The sequence below is a fragment of the Leptodactylus fuscus genome, chromosome 5 (assembly GCF_031893055.1).
Source record: "Leptodactylus fuscus isolate aLepFus1 chromosome 5, aLepFus1.hap2, whole genome shotgun sequence".
Lineage (NCBI taxonomy): Eukaryota > Metazoa > Chordata > Amphibia > Anura > Leptodactylidae > Leptodactylus > Leptodactylus fuscus.
This window is the reverse complement of record NC_134269.1, coordinates 214,568,508-214,589,067: the sequence shown is the minus strand read 5'-3', so window position 1 is coordinate 214,589,067 and position 20,560 is coordinate 214,568,508. Positions and strand designations below refer to the sequence as shown.

At 45.3% G+C, this 20,560-nt stretch overlaps 1 protein-coding gene across 1 annotated transcript; it reads left to right on the top strand.

The window, feature by feature from the left end:
* The first annotated feature begins 2,231 nt into the window (after positions 1-2,231).
* Positions 2,232-19,535, top strand: TM7SF3 (transmembrane 7 superfamily member 3). Its single transcript, XM_075275362.1, has 12 exons — positions 2,232-2,391; positions 9,759-9,913; positions 12,149-12,299; positions 12,687-12,807; positions 12,896-13,067; positions 13,748-13,925; positions 14,073-14,159; positions 14,258-14,338; positions 15,431-15,583; positions 15,985-16,082; positions 17,459-17,621; positions 17,705-19,535. The coding sequence occupies exons 1-12, from the start codon at positions 2,328-2,330 to the stop codon at positions 17,965-17,967; spliced, it is 1,686 nt and encodes a 561-aa protein (XP_075131463.1). The 5' UTR covers positions 2,232-2,327; the 3' UTR covers positions 17,968-19,535.
* The last annotated feature ends 1,025 nt before the right edge of the window (positions 19,536-20,560 follow it).

Here is a 20,560-nt window from a genome sequence, read left to right as displayed (position 1 = left end):
ACCTGCCTAAACAGGAGACCTTATGATTAATCTGAAAGAGTTTACTCAATTTACAACAAATCAAATTTTTTAAGACTTCTGAACTCAGACTGCAAACTACAGCCATGCACCCGTATTATTGATGGCACATGGTCAGAGGTCTACCATCATAGATTTTGCATTGGGGCCCAGGAGCTTGAAGTTCCGTTCTGTACACTGTGAAGCAATATGATGTTATAAATAAAATACATGTTTAATACAAAAAGTGACATAAACAAGCAAACAGTTATAAAGTAAAAAGGGAGAAAAACAAACCTTACAAGTTACGGGTCTTAGGATCCTGTGGAACTGGGCAAAAGATGGTCGCACACAGCTCAGCTGGCTGCACATGTGTGACAAAGTTTCTCTGGACTCATACCGTTTTTATAATGTTTCAATCGTAAAGAGGTTTTCTGGGTTATACGTATTAATAATCTATACTTAGGTTATCAATACCCGATCAGTGGCGGTCTGTGATCCCCACTGATCAGTTGTTTTCAGTAGCGCTCACAACTAACACAACAATGAATGAATCGCAGCTTTGTCTTACTATAGTGGGTTGTGCAACTCGGCCTCCATTCCCATTACGTTTCAAGACAAATATAAACAGAGCACAGGATCTACAGGAACTTTGCTTCATCCAATCAATATCAGCGTCTGGAAGGGGAGAAGCCTGGATCAGCTCCTGGGTACAATGTGGAGCTCTGGAATTCTATTCAGAGCCTAGTTGGAACAACAGAAACCTCATAGAAGGTTTGGAATATACCACATATAGTGCTCCAACCTCTGCCTCTTTGGAGAAGGGAGTGCTGCAAAGCATTAAGGGGATTCTATTAGAGATGAGTGAGTAGTATTCAATCGAATACTTCCCTTTGCATAGTTATTGGTGTACTCGGTCGAATATCACGCGGTAAACATTCAATTCCCCTCCCACCTTCCCCGGCGCTGTTTTTTACACCAAAAACTATGCAGGGGAGGTATTCAATTGAATATACTCACTCATCTCTAGATACTATCATTAAAATCACATTTTTTCTCGATCACACGTAGGAATAGCCTTAAGAAAGGCTGTTCTTCTCCTACCTTTAGATGTCTTCTCCGCGCCGCTGTTCGCTAGAAATCCGGGTTTTCGTCTGTATGCAAATTGGTTCTCTTGCAGCACTGGGGGCGGGCCCAATGCTGCCACAGAACTCTCCAGCGCCACCTCCATCTTCTTCAGGAACAGCCTCTCTGCCTATCTCCTTCCGGAGCTGGGTTCAAACTTCTAGGCCTCAGGCAGAGCCGACTGTGCATGCCCATAGGCCACAATAAAGTGGCCGCTTACCCCAGCTTACTGTGTAAGCGGACATTTTTCTTGTGGTCGTGGGCATGCACAGTTGGCTCGGCCGAGGCCTAGCAGATTGAAACCCAGGACGGAAGAAGACACGGAGAGGGCATTACATAAGAAGATGGAGGTGGCGCTGGCCAGTTCTCTCGCAGCATTGGGCCTGCAAGAGAACTCATTTGCATACCAAAAAAAACCCAGATTTCTACCGAATGGTGGCGTGGAGAAGACATCTTATGGTAGGAGAAGAATAGCCTTTCTTAAGGCTATTCCTACGTGTTAGGGAGAAAAAAAGGGTACAAAATGAGACCATGATAGTACTTAAGGGCTAATAAATCAGCCCCAATATGGCCGACACCTCATAATACACCTATAGACACGCTTATACACCATAGTGAAGAAGGAATAACATTAGCACAATGAATTTGGAAGAGTTGCCCATAGCAACCAATCTTATATCAGCTTTCAGTTTTAAAATCAAAACTGAAAGGTTTGTCACAGCCAGCCAATAATATTCAAGCTTACAAATATTAATCCTGTCATCTGATTGGACGTGACAGACAACAGCCAATCAGATATCAACTTTCATTTTCCAACCTGGATTAGACAAAATGAAAGCTCCCGTGTGATTGGTGGCCACGAGCAACTGGTGACGCTATATAACTGGTATACAAGCGCTCTGGTTACTATAACATACACAGTGTCCTGCTTTATATTGTATATACCGGGTCCCTCACACGTCACAGCCGCTGGACACTCACAATAAACTGGCCGTTAGCGCCTTCTCTCTGAGCGGAAGTGCCGCGCGCAACCCACTGAGTGGCCCGGGCCATGCTTCTCAACCACCGGAAGTGCGCTGCGCCTTGTCTTTAGACGTACAAGTTGTTGTGGTCCGGGGGCTGGGCAGGAAGTGCGCTGTGATCGGGGGGTTGGCGGCTGTCTCCGGGTGATGTGAGGCAGTGAGCAGCCCGGGCAGAGCAGCAAGATGCGGGGCTGGGAGATGATCGCACTGCCGCTCCTGCTGGGGGTCACCTGCGAGGCTGCCGCGGGTAAGGAGAGTCCTGTGTGTGTATATGTATACTGTGTGTGTGTGTGTGTATACAGTGTGAATATATTGTATTCGTGTGTATATACTGTGTGTATTCTCTGCATATGCCCCCCCACCGTATGTATGTATATATATATCTATATATATATACATACATATATATACACATGCTCAGTGTGTACTATGTATGTGTATATATTGCATCTATATTTGTATAGTGTATACTGTGTGTATCCTCTGCACATGCCCCTCCCATATATATATATATATATATATATATATATATATATATATATTTGTACAGTGTGTGCCCCCTGCCATATCAGAGTCTTTGTCCTGTCCCCTTCCTCCGTCTGCTGCTCACTATTACTAACTATGATCATCATCATCACTTGGATTGTCCTGTTATCTCTGTCACTCTGTGTATGGTCTATGTTCTGTATCCGACTATTTCTAATATGTTCTCTCTATTTCTATTGTCTCTCTCTTCTCTTATTGCTCATATCTATGTATCTCTCTATCGTTCTATATACATTGTATCCCTCTATCGTTCTATATACATTGTATCTCTCTATCGTTCTATATACATTGTATCTCTCTATCGTTCTATATACATTGTATCTCTCTATCGTTCTATATACATTGTATCTCTCTATCGTTCTATATACATTGTATCTCTCTATCGTTCTATATACATTGTATCCCTCTATCGTTCTATATACATTGTATCTCTCTATCGTTCTATATACATTGTATCCCTCTATCGTTCTATATACATTGTATCCCTCTATCGTTCTATATACATTGTATCCCTCTATCGTTCTATATACATTGTATCCCTCTATCGTTCTATATACATTGTATCCCTCTATCGTTCTATATACATTGTATCTCTCTATCGTTCTATATACATTGTATCTCTCTATCGTTCTATATACATTGTATCTCTCTATCGTTCTATATACATTGTATCCCTCTATCGTTCTATATACATTGTATCCCTCTATCGTTCTATATACATTGTATCCCTCTATCGTTCTATATACATTGTATCCCTCTATCGTTCTATATACATTGTATCCCTCTATCGTTCTATATACATTGTATCCCTCTATCGTTCTATATACATTGTATCCCTCTATCGTTCTATATACATTGTATCTCTCTATCGTTCTATATACATTGTATCTCTCTATCGTTCTATATACATTGTATCTCTCTATCGTTCTATATACATTGTATCTCTCTATCGTTCTATATACATTGTATCTCTCTATCGTTCTATATACATTGTATCCCTCTATCGTTCTATATACATTGTATCTCTCTATCGTTCTATATACATTGTATCTCTCTAATATCTATCTCTATGGATTGATCTATCGCTCACATTTACCTCTACATTACATTACTCTTGTGCTCAGTCCTTAGATTATTACATTACATCCATTTCCTTTATTGCTGCTTTTTTTTTTGTCTGGCTGGTGTTTCGTCCCAGTGTGTCAGGACCCCCCCCTCGGCCTGTATTACTGGGTTTTCCAGTCACTGGTATAAAGTACAGAGATCTTGTGCAATACTTTGCTGACCAAAACCTGCCAGATCCTGGACACGTTGCACCTACACCTGCAGCCCGTGCCGCGTAACGGGTGTCTTAGGGGGCAGTCACACAGAGTAACGCCGGGCGTGTATCACAGCCGTACACGCCGGCATTATGGCAGACTGCCGAACACTTCCCATTCACTTCAATGGGAGCGCTCGTAAACGCCGCTGTTACAAGCGCTCCCATTGAAGTGAATGGGAAGTGTTCGGCAGTCTGCCGTAACGCCGGCGTGTACGGCTGTGATACACGCCCGGCGTTACTCTGTGTGACTGCCCCCATAGAGAGTCTTTGTTCCTTCTTAGCGTTTTTCGTGGTTGCCTCGTAAAGTCGTGTTACTGTGCGGCAGTTTCACGGTTTGCGTTGGCGCAGTTTCTTGTCTATATTCAGGACAGTAATAATCTTCTTCGGGCGTTGTTAGAAAGTTGTGGCACTTTCTATTCTACAAGAGCAGTTTCTTCTTCTCCTTCTTCTTCCTCCTTATGTCAAGTTCTTTCTCCTTGGCTGGAAAGCGTTTTTTGTCATTAACCCTCCGTTACCCGGTATAGACAGCTCTTTAGTCGTCTTGCTGTAATAATGCATCCTTAAGCAGGTTAACCAATCGGGGAATCAGAAAGCTGGGTGACAGGGCGTGTGAGAGTTGTAACCCCTAACTCACCTCGACGTAACGCGTCAAGGGCCGTCTCAGCTAGTTAGTGCAAAATAACCTCCTATTAAAGCGATTGTAAAAAGTTGTAGCTCAATGGGAACCCCTCTGATCATGAATTGGGTGCCGATGTGCCCACTGCTGAATGGAGTAGCAGTCAAACAGGGACACTCGTGCTCCATTCAATATTTAGGAACTGATGGAGATAGCTCAGCACTATAATAGGGGATAGGTGTCTGACCGATCACCGGGGCCCACCAAACATGTCCACTGGGGTCCCTTGTACCCCAGCAGATTGGAGCAGTTGTGCTGGTGCACTTAGTAGCCCCCTCTATGTGGCTGCTGTAATAAGGGATAAGTATCTGATCGATTGGGGTCCATTATAAGAAAACCAGGACTCGTCCCGCAAAAAACAAGACCTCTTATGGTTATGTAGCTAGAAAACTGTCCTGCCGTGCTAAAGGGGTTAATAGTGGTTATTTTGACTTCCCTAAAAATCTGTCCTCCTCTTCTTGGTAATAGTTGGGTACGCCTGACCTTAACACGCTCACACAATGTTGTCATTCGGCTTTTCCAGGCTCCTGAGCACTAAATCTGCCATAAAACAGAAGTTTGAAATGAATTGGACAGGAAAGTCAGGTGATGAGCTGTAACGGCAGCTTTACCCAGCTTTCCTAGTACCAGATAATATAGAGGGGGTCTCCTGTTATATTGGGGAGCAGCCTTTGACGTCAGGCTTACGCTTTGGTGGCTCCTGGATGTGGTTGTCAGTAGGGGGCGCTCCGCGGTTTATATACTGTGTGCGGTGGCAGCCGTTTCCTCTGTCACATTGTACGGTGTTACGTCGCCTCCTACTGTTATATAACGTTGCGGCTTTCCTGTGTTACATCTGGCGTTGTGTATCCAAGAGTCTAGATACAGCCCGTGCTGACTAGTAGGAGGTTACAGCTCAATTTACACCAGGACAGGGAGCCGGAGACGCTCACACCCCTGCCATCGCTCCGGGGGTATATACTTAGCAGGCTGGGCTTATTATACGTCAGCTCCGGCCTCCGCCTTGTGACAGCGCCCTCCGGACTAGGCCCATTCATTTGTGAAGCCACGACAGTCGCAGCAGGCGCATTTTGATGCGGCTTCCCGTGTCACTCTCAGGACCAAAATACGCGGTCCCGTGCCCTGTGTGAACGAGGCCTTAAAGGGATTTCCATCGTTCAAGTCCCCAATGAACAGTAGTGTGAACCACCTAGCGTAAAAGGGACTGGGCTCACAAGTCGCCATCATGTCGGGGTGCTTTATTACATCTTGCTTCTGTTTTGGGGCACGTGTGGGGTTTTACAGGAAAATTTTGTAAAAAAAAAAAAACCAAAAAGTGTTAACCCTTGCTAGAACCGCATTGTGAAACCGCCGCGTGGCACAGACTTAACGCACCTTCTATAAGGCGTCAGTCACATGGTTACTTGTAGGGCAACCAGCGGGCTTATACCCTATTAGTTACACCCATACTATTAGGCCCCGCACACGGGGGAATCCAGTCTGTCTGTCAGCAATTTTTTTTTTTTTTTTAACCCTTTGCAGAGCAGTCGCATTGGGACCTGGCTTCAGAAGTTGACCGTAGCTCGTAGGTCTAATCTCTAGGGCCAGCTTGACTCAGTTCACCCCATGGTGTGAAGAAGCTGACCCTGCCATGGGGGAGGGGGCCGGTTATTAGATTAGCCCCTTCCCATCCATCCCCATAGAGCGGCATTGTCTGCCTCGCCTAAATGTGTTTCACAGCTGATCACAAGCCGGGTCATGCGTTCTGCTCCATGCTGTGTATTACTGGTGTCTGTTCGATGAGCGGGGCGTGGGCCGCAGTGTCTGTCGCCTCGAGGCACATCGGATGTCATGGCCGCCGCTGCCGCTCTGCAACACCAACTGAAAGGTGACCTCAGTCCTGCATCGGAACCGCATTGACTTGCACATAAAATACACCGTAATGCTTTACTATACCCCCCCCCAAAAAAAAAAAAATTATTTAAAGGCACAGCGCTCCTTCACTTCACAATAAGTGTTTGTGTATTTATCAGGACCGAAAATTCCCTAAACTTTACCCAATTGCTCCATTGTCTGGTTAGTGTTTATATAGTTTATATAGCTGTTAAAGAGAAAATGACTGAAGGAACGAAGGGAGATGACGTTGGGTTGGCCATTATACAGTTCATTTTCCAAATCAGTGGGAGTCTCGGCAGATAGACCCCACGAGTCCGGTCTGAACAACCCGCTGCTGATGGCTCCCAAAATCGATCAGGATCGGCTGTTTGTGCTGGGGGAGATACTGCAGAGGACAACAGGATTAGTCTAGTATTCTGTCCTCCCCATTTATAGGAATGGCTGACCATTATATGTATGGAGGCGCCCAGAACACTGCAGCTGCTTTATCCTCTGGTTACTGTCCAGCTGGGCCGGTGAGATTCTCCTAGGACCTGGGTAGATACCAGCGGTAGAAAAGTAAACCTGAATTAAGGTAGTGAAAAGTACCGAATACTAACAAGAAACGATACTACCCACTATGCCACATAACTTCCGCTTACAGACTTCACCCTTGTGTTTGTGCCAATTCATAAACCACACAGGCGAGAATCTTCTTCGTACCAGTGTTATAGTGTGAACTCTGCTTTCTACATAGTGATTTCAATATTCACAAGAAACTCAAATATCAAGGTCTTATAAATTCTCAATACTGAGAACAACCTAAAACTGAATGTACCATAATACTGCCCCCTATGTACAAGAATATAACTACTATAATACTGCCCCCTATGTACAAGAATATAACTACTATAATACTGCCCCCTATGTACAAGAATATAACTACTATAATACTGCCCCCTATGTACAAGAATATAACTACTATAATACTACTCCTATGTACAAGAATATAACTACTATAATACTGCCCCCTATGTACAAGAATATAACTACTATAATACTGCTCCTATGTACAAGAATATAACTACTATAATACTACCTCCTATGTACATGAATATAACTACTATAATACTACTCCTATGTACAAGAATATAACTACTATAATACTGCCCCTATGTACAAGAATATAACTACTATACTACTCCTATGTACAAGAATATAACTACTATAATACCACCTCCTATGTACAAGAATATAACTACTATAATACTGCTCCTATGTACAAGAATATAACTACTATAATACTGCTCCTATGTACAAGAATATAACTACTATAATACTGCTCCTATGTACAAGAATATAACTACTATAATACTACCTCCTATGTACAAGAATATAACTACTATAATACTACTCCTATGTACAAGAATATAACTACTATAATACTACTCCTATGTACAAGAATATAACTACTATAATACTGCTCCTATGTACAAGAATATAACTACTATAATACTGCTCCTATGTACAAGAATATAACTACTATAATACTACTCCTATGTACAAGAATATAACTACTATAATACTGCTCCTATGTACAAGAATATAACTACTATAATACTGCCTCCTGTGTACAAGAATATAACTACTATAATACTGCTCCCTATGTACAAGAATATAACTACTATAATACTACTCCTATGTACAAGAATATAACTACTATAATACTACCTCCTATGTACAAGACTATAACTACTATAATACTGCTCCTATGTACAAGAATATAACTACTATAATACTGCTCCTATGTACAAGAATATAACTACTATAATATTGCTCCTATGTACAAGAATATAACTACTATAATATTGCTCCTATGTACAAGAATATAACTACTATAATACTACCTCCTATGTACAAGAATATAACTACTATAATACTGCTCCTATGTACAAGAATATAACTACTATAATACTGCTCCTATGTACAAGAATATAACTACTATAATACTACCTCCTATGTACAAGAATATAACTACTATAATACTACTCCTATGTACAAGAATATAACTACTATAATACTGCTCCTATGTACAAGAATATAACTACTATAATACTACCTCCTATGTACAAGAATATAACTACTATAATACTGCTCCTATGTACAAGAATATAACTACTATAATACTGCTCCTATGTACAAGAATATAACTACTATAATACTACCTCCTATGTACAAGAATATAACTACTATAATACTACTCCTATGTACAAGAATATAACTACTATAATACTACTCCTATGTACGAGAATATAACTACTATAATACTACTCCTATGTACAAGAATATAACTACTATAATACTGCTTCTATGTACAAGAATATAACTACTATAATACTACTCCTATGTACAAGTATATAACTACTATAATACTACTCCTATGTACGAGAATATAACTACTATAATACTACTCCTATGTACAAGAATATAACTACTATAATACTGCTCCTATGTACAAGAATATAACTACTATAATACTGCCCCCTATGTACAAGAATATAACTACTATAATACTGCTCCTATGTACAAGAATATAACTACTATAATACTACCTCCTATGTACAAGAATATAACTACTATAATACTGCTCCTATATACAAGAATATAACTACTATAATACTGCTCCTATGTACAAGAATATAACTACTACCGTATAATACTACTGTAGATACTGGCTATTACTTCAGTCTCTTGCGTGTAATAACTTATTATAGTGAATGTGATTATAATAAATGAGTTTTTCTTCCCTGTTAGGAGATAATGTATTGGCGGTTATATAATGGCCTCCTCTGTACTTTGTGTCATCTCCGTTTCCTGTACTGTTATTGGTTAGTTATACAGCACATGCTGCGCACATGTTACATGTGATGTGGTTGCTGCTGCTCCTTCTTGTGACTGATGGGATAAGACAGGGCGCCGGCGCCATCTACAGGGTGAATTGTTATATGTAGCTCTGGACAGTGTTCCTGCTTATTTCATAGCCTGGGTATGCAGTATCTTTGTTGCCACCAGATAGCGCTGTGTTTCCCTGACATCTGGTGGCAATAACAATCTATGCAGAATATAATAAAACATTGAGATATGAGACCAATTATATGTTGGCACCTGCTGAGCATTAATAGTATGGGTTTTTGGTTTTTTTGTCTCTGGTTTGTAGGACTCGCAGAAGTCTCCATGGGAAGATTTACAGAAACAAAACTGAATCTTTCATCTCCCGTGGAGTTTGTTCTGCGTAACATTCCCAGCAACGTCTCCTTCATCCTCTTCCAAGTGCACAGTCAGTATGCAAATGTGACGCTGTCCTTTGACAAGGTGCGTATTATACTCCAGAGCTGCGCTCACTATTCTGCTGGTACAGTCACTGTGTACATACATTACATTACTTATCCTGTATTATACCCCAGAGCTGCGCTCACTATTCTGCTGGTGCAGTCACTGTGTACATACATTACATTACTTATCCTGTATTATACTCCAGAGCTGCGCTCACTATTCTGCTGGTACAGTCACTGTGTACATACATTACATTACTTATCCTGTATTATACCCCAGAGCTGCGCTCACTATTCTGCTGGTGCAGTCACTGTGTACATACATTACATTACTTATCCTGTATTATACTCCAGAGCTGCGCTCACTATTCTGCTGGTCCAGTCACTGTGTACATACATTACATTACTTATCCTGTATTATACCCCAGAGCTGCGCTCACTATTCTGCTGGTACAGTCACTGTGTACATACATTACATTACTTATCCTGTATTATACTCCAGAGCTGCGCTCACTATTCTGCCGGTACAGTCACTGTGTACATACATTACATTACTTATCCTGTATTATACTCCAGAGCTGCGCTCACTATTCTGCCGGTACAGTCACTGTGTACATACATTACATTACTTATCCTGATTTATACTCCAGAGCTGCGCTCACTATTCTGCCGGTACAATCACTGTGTACATACATTACATTACTTATCCTGTATTATACTCCAGAGCTGCGCTCACTATTCTGCCGGTACAGTCACTGTGTACATACATTACATTACTTATCCTGTATTATACTCCAGAGCTGCGCTCACTATTCTGCTGGTGCAGTCACTGTGTACATACATTACATTACTTATCCTGTATTATACCCCAGAGCTGCCCTCACTATTCTGCTGGTGCAGTCACTGTGTACATACATTACATTACTTATCCTGTATTATACTCCAGAGCTGCGCTCACTATTCTGCCGGTACAGTCACTGTGTACATACATTACATTACTTATCCTGTATTATACTCCAGAGCTGCGCTCACTATTCTGCCGGTACAGTCACTGTGTACATACATTACATTACTTATCCTGATTTATACTCCAGAGCTGCGCTCACTATTCTGCCGGTACAATCACTGTGTACATACATTACATTACTTATCCTGTATTATACTCCAGAGCTGCGCTCACTATTCTGCTGGTGCAGTCACTGTGTACATACCTTACATTACTTATCCTGTATTATACTCCAGAGCTGCGCTCACTATTCTGCTGGTGCAGTCACTGTGTACATACATTACATTACTTATCCTGTATTATACTCCAGAGCTGCGCTCACTATTCTGCCGGTACAGTCACTGTGTACATACATTACATTACTTATCCTGATTTATACTCCAGAGCTGCGCTCACTATTCTGCCGGTACAGTCACTGTGTACATACATTACATTACTTATCCTGTATTATACTCCAGAGCTGCGCTCACTATTCTGCTGGTGCAGTCACTGTGTACATACATTACATTACTTATCCTGTATTATACCCCAGAGCTGCCCTCACTATTCTGCTGGTGCAGTCACTGTGTACATACATTACATTACTTATCCTGTATTATACTCCAGAGCTGCGCTCACTATTCTGCCGGTACAGTCACTGTGTACATACATTACATTACTTATCCTGTATTATACTCCAGAGCTGCGCTCACTATTCTGCCGGTACAGTCACTGTGTACATACATTACATTACTTATCCTGATTTATACTCCAGAGCTGCGCTCACTATTCTGCCGGTACAATCACTGTGTACATACATTACATTACTTATCCTGTATTATACTCCAGAGCTGCGCTCACTATTCTGCTGGTGCAGTCACTGTGTACATACCTTACATTACTTATCCTGTATTATACTCCAGAGCTGCGCTCACTATTCTGCTGGTGCAGTCACTGTGTACATACATTACATTACTTATCCTGTATTATACTCCAGAGCTGCGCTCACTATTCTGCTGGTGCAGTCACTGTGTACATACATTACATTACTTATCCTGTATTATACTCCAGAGCTGCGCTCACTATTCTGCTGGTACAGTCACTGTGTACATACATTACATTACTTATCCTGTATTATACTCCAGAGCTGCACTCACTATTCTGCTGGTACAGTCACTGTGTACATACATTACATACATTACTTATCCTGTATTATACTCCAGAGCTGCACTCACTATTCTGCTGGTGCAGTCACTGTGTACATACATTATACAATTTTTTGCTTTTCAGACCCCAGATATAAATGACTCGGTGACTGGCAGTGATCTCGGTCTCTTGACCGCTCTTCACACCAACCAGAGCCTGTGTACTTGGTATTTGGAGACCACCTCCCCGGATCCAGTCTTGACATCGACCATCTCTATCCCACTCGCAGATAAAGGTAAGTTTCCGTCTGGTCTGTGTTTCTTTAGCTTTCCTAGACTTCTGAAATTATTGTCTTTTGTGTTCCTGTCCCATGTTTCTTCATAGTCAGTAATATGTGCCATTCAGGAGGCCCGGGAAGCTGAGTGACCACTGTACAGATGATATATATAAATGTAGTTTTATTGGCTGTCACCCAGCTTTTCTAGATTCCTGAAAGGAATCCCTGACTGGTTATGCCCAAATTTTCCTTTATTGCAACATACCTGCAGAGATTTGCCTTCAGGAGACAGGAAAGCTTGGTGCAGCCCTTGTAGTATCTGTAATATTGGCCATATGGATTGTCACTCAGCTTTTCCAGAATCTGATATGACAAAGTACTAACATTGACGTTTCTTGTCCCCAGACCCGATCCCCGGAGCCTGCAACCTGGAGTTCAGTTTGGACATTGACCCGAATGTATATCTGGAGTACAATCTCTACGCAACGGTCATTGTGTTCGCCCCGGCCAACTTGGGCTACGCCAGGTACGGTTATTATCCGCAGTCTAGAGAGCTGGGTGGGCATTGGTCGGTCAGGGTGACCTCCTATAACCGTACGTGATTCTTCCTATAGAGACGCGACTCCTCCGGCCTGCGATGTCCAGACGGGTCCAGAGTCCAGGTGGCGTCTCCAGTACGACATCTACCAGTATTTCCTGCCGGAGAACAATCTCAATGACTCCGTGTTGATGGCACACATGCAGAAGATGACAATGGTCTCGCAGATCGTTGCCAATGGGTTTAAGGTAAGGAGCGCCTCCCAGCAGCACAGAGTTTTTCAGGAGGTGACTGTGGCGATGGTATAGTGTCCTTTTACAGGGTGGTATGATACGTAGGACAATTGGGGCGGGGGGGGGGGGGTCTCGGAGAGAGGGTTACTGTAACTAGTAGAGGGAGGTAGGGAATCCAGCAGCACAGAGTATTTGAGCGTCTGACATGGGTCGTCATGTTAGTGCTGGGGCAACCCTTTGTAGTCTATGAGCAGGGCAGTACACTGCAAAGTATTTGGCCACCTTGGGGGTAATGGGTTATTGGTGACTTTGCTGAAGTCTGTGGCATAGGAAGGGTTAGTGCTTGAGAGTCCTGGTGGTCTAGGGGGATTACAATATAAAAATCCCTGGTAGGGTAGAGAATGGACCAATGCATACCTCTTTGGTACTGTCAGGCAGAGAGAGGGTTAAATTTCCTATCTGGTGTGCAGGGGGTTAATCACCCCACCACCGGTTCCATTGTTGTCCTTGCAGATGGATTATCTTCCTGTTCTGTGTGTATTGATCATGTGTGCAGGGAGGGGATAGAGAGAACTGTGCAGCTGTGAACGTACAATAGTTCTCTCTATGATTGGGCAGAGCGTTTTATGAGCACAGCTGTCTGGGGGGGCTCGCTGCTGCCATTTTCTGACAGATCACCACTGTTACTATCCTAGCTGGCCACGGTGACCTCCAACGATAGAACTACCATGTCCTTTTCTTCGGTGCCCGGACAAGGCGTCATCTACAACGTGGTGGTCCGTGATCCCGTCCTGAACACGTCGGCAGCCTATGTGCCCGTCCATACATATGCCTGCAGCTTCTCCTCAGCAATGGACAACTGCTCTACCCTAGGTGAGGACACGGTACAGTCTGCAGGGGGCAGTAAGGTTCTGTTATTAGGGCAGGCTCCTTTAAGTGAGTATTAAACAACGCGCCCTAACCTTGGGCCCCCAAGATAATCCGGTCGGGCATTATAACACTGTATTCTCCCTTGTACAGGTCAGGTATCCACTAAAGTCTTCTTCACCTTCTGCGCCGTCTTCGGTCTCTTTATTTGCTTTTTCGGGCATCGCTATCTTAAGATCGGTAAGTCCTCCGGAGCCGTTTACACCCCTCGTGTGCCGGACTCGTAGACGTCTTCGATACTGATCGGTATGTTTTTGTTTTTGTTTTTTGTAATCCAGATTTCTTCTCCATGGGGTTTATAATCTTTGGGTTTTTCACGTTCATTCTCCTCACGACCTTCACACCTCTCAACTACGATGGTAAGGATTTTGTTTTTTCTCGCGTTTTTACATTGTACTTTCCTCCTGAGACAGGAAGTAGCTGTCTGACTTCTAGGCCTAGGGCAAAGCCGACGGCGCATGCCCGCCGGCCACAAGAAAATGGCCGCTTACAATACTGTGTAAGCGGCCATTTTCTTGTGGCCGGCGGGCATGCGCAGACGTCTTTGCCCGAGACCTAGAAGTCTGAAGAGGACGCGAAGAAAAACCCGTTCCTGAAGAAGGTGGAGGCAGTGCTGGAGAGTTCTCTTGCAGCATTGGGAACGCCCCCAGTGCTGTTTGAGCGCTGGGTCCAGCCCCCAGTGCTGCGAGAGAACTCTTTTGCATACCGATGAAAATCGGGATTTATACCGAATGTTGGCCCGGAGAAGACATCTAAAGGTAGGAGGAGAATAGCCTTTCTTAAGGCTATTCCTACGTGTTAGGAACAAAAAATTGAGTTTTAATTATAGAATCCCTTTAAGTCTGATGGAGAGGAAGTAGCTGTTTTATGGTAATCACGGTCGCCCGGTCGCAGAGAGGATCGCCTACTCGTTCCCTGGACAATCAATCCGTAGGCCGTAGAAGGAAGTGGTTGGCTGGTTCCCATTCTTGGCCATATTTGCTGCTTTTCTGTCACCCGGTCACTAGGAGGCTCTCCTCTTACTTTGAGAGGAAGTAGCTGTCTGATGGGCGCCATCACCGGCCATATTTGTATTCATGGAGCTGCTTTGTCTTTCTTCTGTCACACGCAGACTCCAGTACGTTCCTCTGTTAGTTCCCATGGGCAGCCATGTATATGGTGATGAAGTAGCTATCTGCTTTCCCTGGTCAGACATCTCCTCATGGAGCAACTTTTGCGGTGACGCAGAGACTTCTCCTGTCCCTCCTTTCACTTCTCCCACCTAGAAAGGAAGTAGCTGTCTGATCGCTGCTATAGTGTCGGCCATATTAGTTCTTGTGGGGCTGTTATTCCGTCACCGGGTCACACACAGGCTCCTATTGGTAGATATGACATGGAAGGATACATATGTCCATATATATGTAAACAGACACGTGACCTGACGTCGCTCGGGGTGTGCTTTCTCTCCGTAGCTCGCCTGGCGCTGACCGCGGTCACCGGTGTCATCGGGGGGCTCTTGCTCGTCGGCTTCTGGTGGAGATTCGGCTGCATTTACCTTTGCGTCCTGCTGGTGGGGCTGGTGCTCGGATTCCTTGTGGCCGCCATTGTATTCTTCACCCCAATAGGTAAAGTATAACGTCTTCCATATTTGTACCCTGTGCGGGATATCGTTACGGGGTAAGACTTAGTTATGTAGTCAGAGGGGACCAATAGGACTACACATGGATGGTATGTACACTTGGAGACTCATAGTCGTGCATAGGAGCTGCGTACACAAAACGAGATCAGTTTATATTAGATTCATCAAAGTAATCAAAAAGCAAGACTGCAAAAGTATACACACCCTCCGAGAGAAGAAGCTTTCCATTTATTGGGGGGTCTTCTGAGTTGTCATCTTACTTTTTGGGAAGCTTCCCATGACATCACTAGTAGTGGTGCCTCTGATGTCATTAGGACTGTTGTCGCCCTCTTGAACCTCCCCTTTAAGCTGACCCTTTTAAAGTGTTACGTATCTCACGTCTTGCAGGAGATTACGCCACGTTCCGGAATGACAGTATCTACTGGTTGACGTTCACCTGTATCTCTTTATTGGTACCAGTGTGTCTGCTGCCCGTCCCCAAGCTGGTGAGTATTGCCAGGACAGGATCCCTTTTGCCTATTTTTGGGATAGGTCATCGGTAGGGTTGAGTGATTGGGATCGGATTCCGATCGAGAAAATTTCACGAATTCCGATCCCAATCTTTTCGGGCGGGATTGAGATCGGGACTTATTTCCCACAATACTTGGCTACTGGCCAATCGGCCCCTGCGTGCCGGCTGCGTCCATTCATTCCTATGGATTTACCGCAGCCTGCCACTCTTCTGCTTCATCCCTGTTTTACCGTATACTCAGCTGAATATACGGTAAAACAGGGATGAAGCAGAAGAGAGGCAGGCTGCGGTAAATCACTGTGTGCTGTGCTGCTGTGAGGACGACGAGGCACGTTCACGAGTAGATGGATACTACTGTACATTGAGTTTTCTATCTACTAGACAAGTCATTGTACAGTAATATCTATCTACTTGTGAACTTCGCTCAACTTACCTGCTCAGAAGTGCTGCCGCTGCCCTCTGCTGGTCCGGTACTCTGTCTTTCATGTGGCTTCAGAGCGCCCTGCCCCCGCCTCCCTAGACTAGTATTATAGAGAAGGCGGGGCTTAGGAGAGTGTGGGTGGGTTCTGGGATGGGAGACGTCAGTGATGCACTCGCGTCTCCCCGCCCACACTCTCCAGCCGCACCAAGCCCCGCCTACTCCCTGCATCTCTACAATGCTAGGGGCGAAGGGCACTCTGAAGATGTGAAGGACAGAGGACTGGACCGGACCAAGAAGAACTGGGAGATGTAGGTAAGCGAACACCGGGGTGGGGGTGGGGGGTTAATCACTACACAGCGTGGGGTCCAAAAATTGAATCAATTTTTGGACTACATGCTGTGTAGTGAATAGGATCGTTTTTTTTTTAAATCTGATCTCCGATTATTTAAAAAATCCCACTTGCATTGGGATCGGGTTCGAATGGAAAATGATCGGAAATCAGATTTTAAAAACGATCCTGAAATTTCAAAGATCGACTCAACCCTAGTCATTGGTTTCAGAACATGTCAAACCCCACGGATTAGTCTTTTGACGGGGCTGCAGCAGCAACAGAAATGGCACAGCTCCACCACTGTGCTGTGGCCAGGAATGGTACTGCAGTTTTCTTTAATACCATTCCCAGCGTCACACAATCGACCTCCGGACACCCCAGCCAATCTGATAGGGGTGACCTCTCCTAAGGACGCATAAATAGTAAGCGGTGTGTCCGAGGTCGTATTGGTTGCGATGACGATCTCCTATTGGCCTATAGAGGAGCTGCATACACAAAACGAGAGGATTTTTAGTGCAATCCTTGTGGATAGAGCAATAGATAAGTGGTTGCAAAATTATACACACCCCTGGTCTCATGCTATTCTCCTCTTACACAGTTGAATATCCTGAGCTGCAGCGTGGTCGGCTCCTACGCGGTGATCTTGGCGATTGACAGTTACCTGTACACCAGTCTCAGCTACATCACCTTAAATGTCCTCAAGAGGGCGCTGAACAGGGACTTCAGCACCGCCTACAGCAGCGTTCCATTCCAGAAAAACGGTAAGCAAGGCCTGACTAGAGTTGTCCAATGCGGTTCCTGATGAGCTGTCCACGCCGCTAACACCTTCCTCTCATCCCCGCAGACTTCATCATCATTGCGGTCTGGGTGATCCTCGTACTTGCCGGCGCGACGACCCAGATCTACAGGGAAAGGGAGCGGCCGGTTTTCCCACCCACCCCCTACGTGATATGGAAGCGTGACCGAGACCGACGGATCACCAACATCCTGGATCCCAGTTATCACACGCCGCCCCTCAAGGATCGTATACGGGCCAGCCTGGCTCGCTTTAGATCTTTCTTCTGCAAGAGGCCATCGCTAGGGGAGAGGACGCCCCTGCTGCTATAGCCAAAGGAAACCCCGTAGGTTCATCCTGGACTTAACAGACCTGCAGTATTGGGAGTCATTACAGATCAGAGACAGCTATATGTAAAAGTGCCGCCACTACGGGGCGTTGCGCTCTGCGGTGTAATGTATTTGTCTATGTAGGACTGCATGAAAGCTGGCAGTATTATGCTGCGGCAGGTTGGAAACCACTGGCAAGCAGGCGGCAGCCTCCTGCTAACTACTGATCTACTACGCCCATCCCTGAGAAGTTTTCCACAAAAATCTGATTAATACGGCAGTAACTGATGGAGCAAAGCTTTGGCCTAAGCACTACGACTACCGCTAGTCCGCTCAATGCCAGGAAGCTTCTGGCTAAGGGCCCAAGTAACCTGATATTAGGTGCTATGGACTAACAGCTGGAATTGTTCGTGTGTATCCATATCAACCAATGTGCCTCTGCTTTATTAATCAGATTTTTCAAAAAAAATCTATTGGTGAGCCTGGCCCTTTAAATGATGTCATGTGACAGCCGCACCTACATCGAGACCTTCCTCTTCTGTTGCACATTTATTCTGCTGAGATTCTGTCGTGACTTTGAAACACTATGGCGGTGCTATACCTTTATAAATGTTCTTAAAGGGAGTGTCGCCAGATTTCAGTGTATCAATCCAGCCCCGTGGATAGATAGATTAGGGGCACCGGAGTCAAATGTTGTTTTCCCCTTGTGAATCGGAGCCTCCGTTGCCGAGATATCCCCTTGTTTATCTTATGTAAATTAGCTGTTTGGAGTAATGGCGGCGCCCTTGTTGCTGCAAAGAGCTCATTTGCATATTGAGAAACGCGCGATATCTCTGCAATGCAGGCTCCGATTCACGAGGGGAAAATGTCTGTTGATTCAGGGGAGCCTAACCTATCTATCTGCGGGGCTGGATTGATGTGCTGGGTTTTGGGGGACACTCCCTTTAAAGGGGCGCTTCTTTTAAGGAGATACTCAATAACCCAGTGTTAACTTTACATTCCTGCCTGGACCAAGCTTTCTTAGTGGCAATACAGTTCTACATAACCAGGGACCATTGAGGAGTCTGGGAAAGCTGGGTGACTCCCCTCCTACAGCTCTGTTGGGTGTCACTCAGCTTTCCCAGAAATAGACGGAATTGCATAGGGTTTTGTCTTATCTGGGGGGTTGTTGCTGTGCCAAGAATCTAGGAGCAGGTTTTGGGAACCAAATAAATGGATACCTGGAGGAATAGTTCTGTAATGGAGCTCCCCTTTAAGGGAGGGTGCGACCACTCCTATCTCATCACAGCATTGGGGGCCAAACACATGGGTCGGTCGCACCCTTTAGCTTTATTAGGGTCCACACTACTGTATTTCCAGTCTGGATTTTTATGCCCCGCCATTTTTTTTCCCAATATGGCGGCGTGTACCTGCCGGCCGTCTCTTGAAGTATTACCCCTCCCCCTGTCTGTTGTGCGCTTTGTACCACTATGATGGCCGCTTCTCTCAGGGCTCGCACTGCACTCACCTCCCGGTAACCCCTTCTCTTCTGTGTTTTACATATTCCAAGTTTTTGTATTAAAAATTTATCCGATGAGAAAATAAATTTACTAAAAAAAAAAGGAAAACAGAAATAAAGTTTCACTTTGCAATAAAAAAAAATTAAAAATCCCTTTTTGTTACATGAATATTTTAGGGAACTTTAGGACAAAGGTAAAGAGCTCAGCCCGGGGGCTGTAGTTGGGTAAAAGGCCCGGCCCCGGGGGCTGTAGTTGGGTAAAGGGCTCGGCCCGGGGGACTATAAGTTGGATAATGGGTTCGGCACGGCGGCTGTAGTTGGGTTATGGGCCCGGCCCCGGGGGCTGTAGTTGGGTTATGGGCCCGGCCCCGGGGGCTGTAGTTGGGTTATGGGCCCGGCCCCGGGGGCTGTAGTTGGGTTATGGGCCCGGCCCCGGGGGCTGTAGTTGGGTTATGGGCCCGGCCCCGGGGGCTGTAGTTGGGTTATGGGCCCGGCCCCGGGGGCTGTAGTTGGGTTATGGGCCCGGCCCCGGGGGCTGTAGTTGGGTTATGGGCCCGGCCCCGGGGGCTGTAGTTGGGTTATGGGCCCGGCCCCGGGGGCTGTAGTTGGGTTATGGGCCCGGCCCCGGGGGCTGTAGTTGGGTTATGGGCCCGGCCCCGGGGGCTGTAGTTGAGTAATGGGCTCGGCCCGGGGGCTGTAGTTGGGGAAAGGGCTCGGCCCGGGGGCTGCAGTTGGGTTATGGGCTCGGCCCGGGGGCTGCAGTTGGGTTATGGGCTCGGCCCGGGGGCTGCAGTTGGGGAAAGGGCTCGGCCCGGGGGCTGCAGTTGGGGAAAGGGCTCGGCCCGGGGGCTGCAGTTGGGGAAAGGGCTCGGCCCGGGGGCTGCAGTTGGGGAAAGGGCTCGGCCCGGGGGCTGCAGTTGGATAATGGGCTCGGCCCGGGGGCTGCAGTTGGATAATGGGCTCGGCCCGGGGGCTGTAATTGTTCTTTATATGTGTCTGGGTTTTCTTGATGCTGGACCTTGGGGGTACAAGGCTGGTTCTGACCCCCTGGTCACATGATCAGAATCTGAGTATTTACTTAAGACAGGCCAATTAATG